Genomic DNA, 10,209 nt, shown 5'->3' on the forward strand with positions numbered 1-10,209 from the left:
TAGTAAGACAAAATGTCCAACTAGTGCTGACAAAGACCGAACTAGTGACGTCTGATATCAAAGATATGGAATAAATGCTCAAACGGCTCTCCATATTTCCATAGTAACGGAACGATGTTACCGTTGCACAAAGCAGGTATTTATAGTGTCTTTGTCTCGTGGAGTCAGAGCTACACCTGCTGGGCAACGACAGCAACTGCAACGAGCGCGTGAAGCCGATCTCACCCAACGGGTCATATTGACAAAGGACAAAACTGTGTGCGTCATACACACTTCATAGTGTTGCAGATGTTGAAAAAAAACAACTGACATTGCTTTTAACCAATCAGAATTAAGGCTCTTGTTTTCACTAACCAATCACTGAGGGGGATTTGTTACAATCAAGTTCGGTAGCCCCGCAGAGGACTATATATATATATAAACGGTTGGAGGAATATATGATCTAGGAATGTAGCTGCAGCAGAAAAACCTCAGAAGCCATTTGAGATGAAGTCCACTGGTTGAGAAAAGAAAAGCCCTCATGAAGATGCTGAAATCAACGAACATGGTTACATTTCTGTCTCCCGTCTCCTCTATTTCACCATGGCAGCTGTCAACCGACGGGGACATTAGCAAAGCGGGGTATCAAGCAGAGTTAAAACGTCATTGATTATGATGATGAAAGAGGAGGAAGAGAGAGAGTGTGTTGTTTACTATGTAACACCGTGAGTCTTTTTCTCCAGCGTCTCTCACAACCCAACGACTGAGTTAACTTCACAGAGAAAGGAGGCAGCTCCAGCTTTTCCAAATGGCTTCTGTGAGCCTTGTTTCCAGTCCCCCAGCCCCTGTTGTTCTTGACAAAAACACCACAGACTCTGAGCTTGCAGGGGATGAAAGGTCGAGTAACATTCTTATGCTTAATACGCATCATCTGTGCCTTTCAGTGCTGTGGGGGTCTACATGCTTGTGTTACTGTATTATTATTATTCTAACCATGAAATTGCAGGGTATATAGGGTCCCCCCTACAACAAAAATCGTTTGCATGCTTTTGGTGCAGTTGCAGTCCAAATAAATAGTCTTAGATTTCCCATCACTTGATCATTTTTCATGCAAGATAGCGGCATCGTTTGTGTTGTTGTGGTGGTGGTGGTGCTTGGGGATGAATTCATGGCTTCATTGTTGCCATCTGCAGGAGACTATGCAAATGACTCTGGTGTGAAATGCCACCACGCCCATCATCCTCGTACTGGAGGCTACTACTCCTCCTACTGGGCACCTGGCAGTACTGCTGAGAGAGACTGGGTTCACACAGGGGGGGTTGAGAGATTATAATGCTTCTGGTGGACACAGGCCATGTCCTTGTGGTTGGTTTGTAATCCTTACAGGGGGCTGTCAGACCATGTAAACAAAGAGGCACATGCAGGTGTCAAATCAAAGATTTCACCAGGTGATTTCACTGTTCAAGCAAAGAAGAAGATGTAGTGTTTGGTTGGAACAAAAGCAGGTGTATTCTCAGCTGTTGAAGGCCCTGTTTCACACTTTACAAGCCTCACTTTGTGCATATGTTTTTCCACGTACATGGATAGTTTACTGCTTCTGCTGGATACAGGCCATGTCCTTGTGATTGGTTTGTAGTCCTTACAGGGGCTGTCAGACCATGTGAAACAAAGAGGGACATGAAGGTGTCAAATCAAAGATTTCACCAGGTGATTTCACTGTCTAACACAAGTTCAAGCAAAGAAGAAGAAACAGATGGTGTAGTGTTTGGTTGGAACAAAAGCAGGTGTATTCTCAGCTGTTGAAGGCCCTGTTTTACACCTTACCAGCCTCACTCTGTGCATGTTTTTCCACGTACATGGATAGTCTACTGCTTCTTAAAATGGGTCTGAAAAGTCATGACGTATTCCCAATAGGGACTTCAGATATGATTGTAAGTGCTCAGTAAGGATGATTGTGGTTTTATTGCACCTTGTGGTGTTCCTGTAATTACGGTATCAATGAGAGATTATAATGCTTCTGCTGGATACAGGCCCATGCCTGTGTCCTTCTGATTGGTTTGTAGTCCTTACAGGGGCTGTCAGACCATGTGAAACAAAGAAGGACATGCAGGTGTCAAATCAGAGATTTCACCAGGTGATTTCACTGTTTAACAAGTTCAAGTAAAGAAGAAGAAACAGCTGGTGTAGTGTTTGGTTGGAACAAAAGCAGGTGTATTCTCAGCTGTTGAAGGCTGACTTGCAGTCCCTGTTTTACACCCTACAAGCCTCACTCTGTATATATGTTTTTCCACGTACATGGATAGTCTACTGCTTTTAGTTCTTAAAATGGGTCTGAAAAGTCATGACGTATTCCCAATAGGGACTTCAGATATGATTGTAAGTGCTCAAGTAAGGATGATTGTGGTTTTATTGTGGTGTTCCTGTAATTACGGTTTCACTGGAATATACATTTTTCTATATACGTTGAATAGTTATGCTGGGATATTATAAAAAAATACAATAAAGTAGAGTTAAAGATATCTCACTGCTGTGCAAATTGAAAGTAAAATATGTGTTGTGCAAATTTGAGTAGAATGTGCTTTGTGCATTGCCACTCACTCTTATACCATCATGGGGTCGTGGTTGCAGCAAAGTAATAGTAAGAAAAGCCCAAACTCTGCCAAAATTATGCTCACTTACTGATCAGAACAGTAATAGACGTTATTGTCTTTAAACATTAACTTCACTGTGTTCCACTGCCCAGCATTGGACACACTGCAAAGATTTCCTGCCTATTAGATATTTACATTCCTTGTTATTATTCCTTTGGGACGCTCCTACAGGAGTGCTCAGGCCTCTCAGCCAGATAGCTTTTGTTGACATTCCATCAAAATGTTTGCTTTTTTGCTATTTAAATAAGAATTGTTTACCTTTATATAACAGTAATAACGGACCTCTGTCATAAATATATATATGTGACGCATCTCTGACTCCAGGTTGTCGTTAAATATATGAACTAACGTTTCCATGGATGTTACTCAACCTGAGGTTGAATATAATTTGGCTTTCATGAAATAAATTCTCACTGGTTCACAGGAAATCAACTGTTAGCTTTGAGTTATTGACCGGATGCTTTAGCACAGGAAAGGCTTAGGGCGTATTGGAAACTGTCTGGAATGATATTTAGTACTTTGCTCCAAATGAAGGGAAAAGACATTATGACAGTTTTATTGTAATTTAATTTCCATCTCTTATTAAATCACTACAGCAGGTGATTCTGGATTATGGTTTCGCTCGTGATGTGAAAAACATTTGAGTTATGCCTGAGGCTGAGAAATACAGTGTATAAACCCTTATACTTATAATGACTGTTTTCCTGTTTTTAGAGAGGATGGTGAACTGGAAGATGGAGAAATAGACGACGAAGGGATTGGAATTGAAGAGGAAAACAAAGAGGCTCCAGAGGTGAATGAAGACAAAGAGAAGGAAAAGGAAAAAGAAAAAGTTAAAGAGAAGACTCACAGGCACTCCAGGAAAAGATACAAGAAGACCAGAGAGAAGAGGAGGTCCAAAAGGAGGAGGCGTGACAGACAGAAGGTAAGATGCTTTAATACTTGAGTGAAGGCATGAATGTGAACAACTTTTAATAACTCAAAATGAATTTGAATGTTTTTCCTTTGTTCCCTCTCCTCAGCACCACTCCCCTTCCAGCAGCTCCAGCTCGGACAGTTATGACTCTGACTACGACCGACCAGAAAGGCCTAAAAACCGGAAGAGCCAGGGATCTGATGGCCCGTCCTCTCAGGTGAGTTTACCACCGCTGGCATGCTGACGGTAAACATTCATAAAAGGCATCATTGTGTGACATTTTTCTCTTTGGTCGGTTGACTCGCCAGCATGGACGGGAGTCAAAGGGAGGCCACGGCAACTCACAGAAGTCCCCGCCGCACAAGAGCAGCGATTTTGACAAATACAGCGACTACAGTGATGACAAATACGACTACGATGAAGAGGAGGAGGATTACGAAGATGACATGTCCGAGTATCCAAAAGAATCAATATCCCAGAGTCGGGGAAAGGGACGCCACGTGAAGAGAGGAAGCATGAGAGGGATGAAACAGCAGCAGTGTATGAATGCTTTTTCAAATTCATCATTCATGTAGTAATTTATCTAGAATTACTGTGAATGATAACGTTTGTTGTGTTTTATGTTTGATCATTTTTCAGTTGGGCAAAGAGGAAGAGGCAGAGGGAGCGGACCAGGAAGAGGACGGGGGATGCTCTACAAGAACAAGAAGCTGAAGGGCAAACCCTGGGGAGGACGCGGGCGAGGTCGAGGAGGAGACCAGGGCATGGACGACATGGTACCGGTAAGTGTGCCCCGGAAAATTCAGCCGTATTTCTTTATATTATTTTAGTAGAATATAATACTCTACTACCTGAGCCACAGCTGCCCCCCTAATAATTACATTACTATTATATTAGTCATGGAGAATCAAGCTAAAGTATTGTATATACTTTTAGTGTCTACAAAACAATTTAATATGTGTAGCAGTTGGTGATATAGAAGAAAGGAACTGAACCCAAACCCAGACAGTAGAGGAGGCAGCAGAATGAGTTCATTGATTTATTGTGAAAATGGCTTACACGCTTTGGACACAAGTCAAAATGCAGGTAATGGCAGCCAGGTAACATGTAGCAGTAGCAGGTAGACAACAAGAAATCCAAAACACCGGGAACACTAAACACTGGAAAAACAAAACCACTACGAAGAACAGGCTGGAAAACTAAGCACAAGGTACGAAGACAAACTAGCAATGAAACAGGGGAAACACACAGACTAAATACACAAGCAGAGCAGGGTGATTAGGCACAGGTGGACCAAATCAGGGCAAAAGTAAAAAAAAAACTACAAAATAAAACAGGAAACGGTCTAAATATATAATAATTTGTTATTCATTCATTCATTCATATAAATGCATACATGAGACAAGGAAAAACACAGCAAATGGAAAACCTCGAACAAAACCTCTAGATAGCTGATGACATAAAACCAAAGCCAGATAAACAAATAAAACTAAAAGATTATAATGCCAGATAGTCTAAACTAGCTCTGGACACAGAGATGAATATTACAATATGCATTTTTTTTTTTAGAAACCTGAACAACAATTAAAAGTAAAAAAGGTCAGTCTTGTATTTAGTTTCAGCTTTTGACTGTCCTGTTCAGCTTTGTATGTTGTTGTTTATTTTGTGTCACAGGAAGGAAAAAACTCTTCCGGTTTTCAGAAGAAACGGCCAATAATGAGCAAAGAGTTCATCAATCAGCACACAGTCGAACACAACGGCAGATACATCTGCAAGTATTTCCTGGAGGGTCGATGCATCAAGGTATAGTAGTGCTAATGTTGTTTTACTTGCTTTAACAATGTACACTGAAATATTTTTAAAAGCATAAACACTTTCCTACCTGAAAGATTTGTTTTGTCTTCATACAGGGAGAACAGTGCAAGTTTGAACATGAGCTCGTCGTACCCGATAAGAAAAAGGAACTTTGTAAATTTTACCTCCAAGGATACTGCAGTAAAGGAGATAATTGCATTTACATGCACAATATCCTTCACTAATGACAACAAGTGTTTTTAAGTACATTTGTGTAATTGCATCGCATTATTACCTTTTTAATTAGTCTTGTTCCTTAACCTGTGATTGCACATGAATACCCGTGCAAGTTCTTTCATACCGGAGCCAAATGTTATCAAGGGGACAACTGCAAATTCTCCCACGAGGCTTTGTGCGACGTGACCAAAGAGTTGCTCGATAAGGTAAAAGAAAAAGTGTTTTTTCAACTCTTCTATGCCAAAGAGATTCTCTGCTCTAATGGTCAACAACTGTTTAATTTCTGACTTCATTTATCAGATCATTAACACTGAGGAGGAGAACGCCCGCGAGGATGAGATGGAGCTGGAGGATCTGAGAAAGCAGGGTATCGCCCCGCTTCCGAAGCCTCCTCCTGGGGTGGGGTTGCTTCCCACTCCTGGTCAGAGCAGTCCTACAGACGGGGCGTCTGGCCAAGCGGGGAAGAAGATCCCCTCCCTGTTTGAAATCAAGGTTCAACCGACTGTAGACTTGGCACAAAAAATTGCTCTGAGGTAACCAAAATCATCTGTAATCAAACTCAAACCAAACTCTAAAGAGCGTCCTCTCACCCTAATTGTGCACATTATTTTTCAGCGGATCCAACTTCTCCCAGAATCAAGGTGAAGACACCGATGAGTTCGGTGGAGGCTCGGAGGACACGCAGAGTGGAGGTATGGTGCCTTCAGGGCCCTCTGGTCCTCCTATTCCTCCCCCTGGATCACCACCTCCCATGGGTCACCTCGTCGGACCGCCCATGCCACAGAGCCCCCCAGGACATCACCCACCACACGGGTTTCCAATGCCGCCACCAATCCCCCCCCCTGGTCATCCCCCACCCTTCCTTGGAAACCGACCCAATATGAACATGCAGATGCCTCCCTTCCCTCCTGTACCAGATCTACAGATGCTGCAGAATCTCTTCCCTTTTCCATCGATGGGTCAGAACCCGGTAGAGTTCTTCAGCAGCTTCCTCCGAAACCAGGCCATGGCTCCACAAGGAGGTCAGGTTTTATATTAATATCATTATCCAATAGGCTAATTATCTTTTAACCGTTTAACTGAAATTGCAAAATTGTTGTTTTATTTTCAATGTAGTAGACCCTGGTGTGGCCTTCATGCAGAACCTCCAGCAGCAGGTGGGTGCAGAGTCACAGCTGCAGTCTTTACCACCAGCAGTACAGAAGGCCATCTTTTTACACCTGACACGGCAGCAACAAGAGTCACATCCAAAGGGAAATGAGCCACAGAGAGCAGAGGGACAGGATGATAACAATGCAAACAGAGGTAAGTGCCCATGGGCATGAAGCTGAATTAATTTAGATAAAATAAAACCTAAAATCCCCTCAGAAATGGAGTAAATAGACTTGTATTACCAAGGAAAATGATCCAAACACCTCAGTAAACAAACATGCTCTGAGAGAACAAGCATTTAAATATGATTTCAGGGCTCTCAACTAACTTTTGACACCATCCTCCTGGAACCGTCCCGAAATATAACCTAAGCCATCCCGAAATGAATACAGACCGTCCCAAATTTAAAATCTTTGTTTTTCTGCATTATCGTTAGTTAATCATTCAAAGTGATGTTTAACATAAATCTAACATCAAAAGTTATTTGTTTAAATTTGTTCATAAATTTATAATTGATCCAAAATGGGTTTTTTTTTATTTAAAAAGTAATCTTATTGTTTGTTTTTTTATTTATAGTTTGCATGTTTGTTTTGATTTTGATGTCAACAATGTAGCTAAGTTAAATTAAAATATTTTGTATGTGTAAAAAGTAGCATTTGGTCAAGGATAACAAGATATTTTGCATATGGGCCCCAAAAAAGCTAGATGACATCCTTAAGCCCTGATGGTCTAATCTTTTCTTTAACAGATGAAACTACAAACTGGTACTCAAGCGATGAGGAGGATGGAAGCTGTGTTACCTCCATCCTTAAATCTCTCAAGAAGCACAGCGAGATGCAGCAGTCCCAATCCAAGCCCCACCAGGCCGCCCCATTGGCTCCAGCGCTGGGTGACCCTCGGCTCGGGAAGGAGAGGGCCACGCCCAGCGACCCCCGCGTGAAGATGGACCCGCGACAGCGACCCCCGGATGTGAAAAAGGAGCCCGACGGAGCTGCAGACCCACGGTTCTCCAGAGACCCCAGGAAGATGAGACCGATGGAGCCGAGTTCCTACCGCCAGCCGAGCCACTCTGTTCCTAAGAAGCTTCCTACAGGAGATGAGGATGATGAAGGAGAGCGGGAACTCAGGGACAAAGCAGTTCTCATCCCTCTAGAGGCCGGACCCAATATGGTGCTGCGCGACCCTCGTTGCCAGTTAAAGCAGTTTAGCCACATCCGGGTGGACATCCTGCTCCAGCAGCCAGCCTTCGCTCAGACAGTGGTGTGGGGCCCTGAGGACCTCATCCCTTCCCTGGTGCCCAAACAGGAACTCTCCATCAACCTGCCTCTCCCTCCCCTAATAGCAGACGCTCAGATGAACCGAACAAGCCTGCCTGACCACCCCCCCGTCTCCAGCCCTCCGTCGATCGACCCCAGACTGGTAGCTGCACGTTTGAAGGAACGTATGAGTCGATTACCCTCCGGATCTTTAGAGTCTCGATCCTCCGCTGAAAGACCCATAGATCCGCGTCAGCAGAAGACTCTGGACCCCAGACTCAAGCGTACATTAAGCCTGGACTCCAAGCTGCTGGGTCAGAAAGTGCCCTCCTCTGGGGGAGGAGTTGTGGACCCCAGGCTGCAGAAGGCCACTGCTAGCTCCTCTCCTCACGTTGTCCAAACGAAACCAGAGCCTGAGAAGCTGCCACCTTACGCCCCTCGTCTGGCATCCTCTGGTGGAGGGCTAGAGAGCCCCACCACAATCCTCGGGGGCATCAGTCTGTACGATCCTCGCGCTCAAACCGAGCAGGCTCAGAAGGAGCAAGCAGAGCCTCCAAAAAAGATTCTGAAACTCCTCGCTAAGAAAGACAATACGCCACCGCTCGCTGCTAAGAAAGACAATACGCCACCGCTCTCACCAACCCAACGAAGTGGCTCTTCCGAAGAGGCCAAAAGCACAGACGCTGCCTCAGATCAGCCTCCGCTTTCCAGTTCTCCCACCGTGCCTCCCGCCTCACCCGTCAAACCCCCCGCAGTTCATAACCTCCCCATCCAGGCACTGGCCGGGCTGATCCGACCCCAGTACACTGACCCCAGGCAGGCCAAACCGGGAGGACAGGGCTCTACAGGAGCACAAGAAGAGGCAGAGGACAAGAAGCAAGGGGAGAAGAAGCAAGGGGAGAAGAAGCAAGAGGAGAAGAAGCAAGAGGACAAGAAGGAGCAGGAGAAGGAGCAAGAAGAACCAAAAAAGGACGATCCAGACGAGGCAGACGACAGGACGCTTAAAGACGTTTTCAAGACTTTTGATCCCACTGCTTCCCCTTTCTGCCAGTAAAACACCCCGGTGTGGAAACGTATAACAGTCACAGAAGATTTGTATTTTGATGAGGTCTATTAATCTTTATTTAGCTTTACATGAACCTATTTATTTCTGTATATAAACGATCCTGTATAGAATCACATACTATCTAGTGCACCACACAGTTGTCAGTATGGAGATGATGCTATTGTGCACAGACACAAGTGTATAGTTACTTTTGACATAATCAGATTAATGCTGTGTTTTTAAAAGTGTGTCTGTTAAAGCCACACAGGTGTTTTCAGTTAATCCTGACTGTGTGGGCGTGTTTAGACTGTAATTGATTGACACTTTCTCCTGTTAGCTTTGTTGCACCTGTTAGGGCGGGACAAATTACACCTGTATCATTTCTTATTGGTAGATGGAGATTTGTGACCTCATAAATCCCCATCAAAGCTCCTGAGCTGAGGTCTACTCAGCCAGAATGACTGAAAACGCCTGTTTAGGTGTACCTTTTTATCATTGTGTAATTTTCATGTACGTTTTAAACAATCAGAAAAAATAATATTATGTTAACTTGTATAGCTTTCAGTAAGGACTGACCCATATGGGTTCATTCCAGGCATTACACCCTGTACAATAGATCATCCACTCACTCTTCATGCAGAGAGATGAGGCTAAATAATCGATCAAACAACAACTGTAAGAACTCCCTTGATATTTTTTGTATTTCTTTATTTATTTCAAGACACTTTTTTTTATATTATGATATATTTCACTGTTTATGCTCACTTTTATGATGAGGGATTTTTTTCAACAGATGTTTTCTTGAATATTTACTCTCTTTTTTTACCACACACCCTGATATGATTTTGTGATTTAAGTAACCTATTTGAAATTTCTTTGGAATTACTGCCAAATTACATGTTATAAACATTATTTAATAATTATATGCTAAAATAGCATATATTTGCTGGAAATGTATCAAATAAATTACCAGCTATTGGGAAATAGCGGAATATAATTATTAATATATTTAATTATTATAATAATGTTTATAATAAAGTAATTTTCTATACATTTTGAGGTAAATATTGGGGTAATTTGGCAGTATTTCCAAAGAGATTTCAAATAGGTTACTTGCGAATTATCACCTAATTACCATGACATTTTCAGACCTGTAAAATGTAGTGTTACCTTTTTCAT

At 42.9% G+C, this 10,209-nt stretch overlaps 1 protein-coding gene across 3 annotated transcripts; it reads left to right on the top strand.

Annotated features, from left to right (window-relative positions):
- Nucleotides 1–415: 415 nt before the first annotated feature.
- Nucleotides 416–9,187, top strand: zc3h6 (zinc finger CCCH-type containing 6). 3 transcript variants are annotated; one of them, XM_074646282.1, is made up of 13 exons: nt 416–876; nt 3,345–3,555; nt 3,653–3,763; nt 3,855–4,086; nt 4,186–4,328; nt 5,221–5,349; nt 5,457–5,571; nt 5,674–5,783; nt 5,878–6,110; nt 6,193–6,599; nt 6,694–6,882; nt 7,478–8,593; nt 8,624–9,187. In XM_074646282.1, the coding sequence occupies exons 1-13, from the start codon at nt 788–790 to the stop codon at nt 9,037–9,039; spliced, it is 3,501 nt and encodes a 1,166-aa protein (XP_074502383.1). In that variant the 5' UTR covers nt 416–787; the 3' UTR covers nt 9,040–9,187. The 3 variants fall into 3 exon arrangements, with proteins under 3 accessions (XP_074502383.1, XP_074502381.1, XP_074502382.1); XM_074646280.1 differs by having other exon boundaries at nt 7,478–9,187; XM_074646281.1 differs by having other exon boundaries at nt 6,697–6,882; nt 7,478–9,187.
- The last annotated feature ends 1,022 nt before the right edge of the window (nt 9,188–10,209 follow it).

This window comes from Sebastes fasciatus, chromosome 9, assembly GCF_043250625.1.
Source record: "Sebastes fasciatus isolate fSebFas1 chromosome 9, fSebFas1.pri, whole genome shotgun sequence".
NCBI classification, from domain to species: domain Eukaryota; kingdom Metazoa; phylum Chordata; class Actinopteri; order Perciformes; family Sebastidae; genus Sebastes; species Sebastes fasciatus.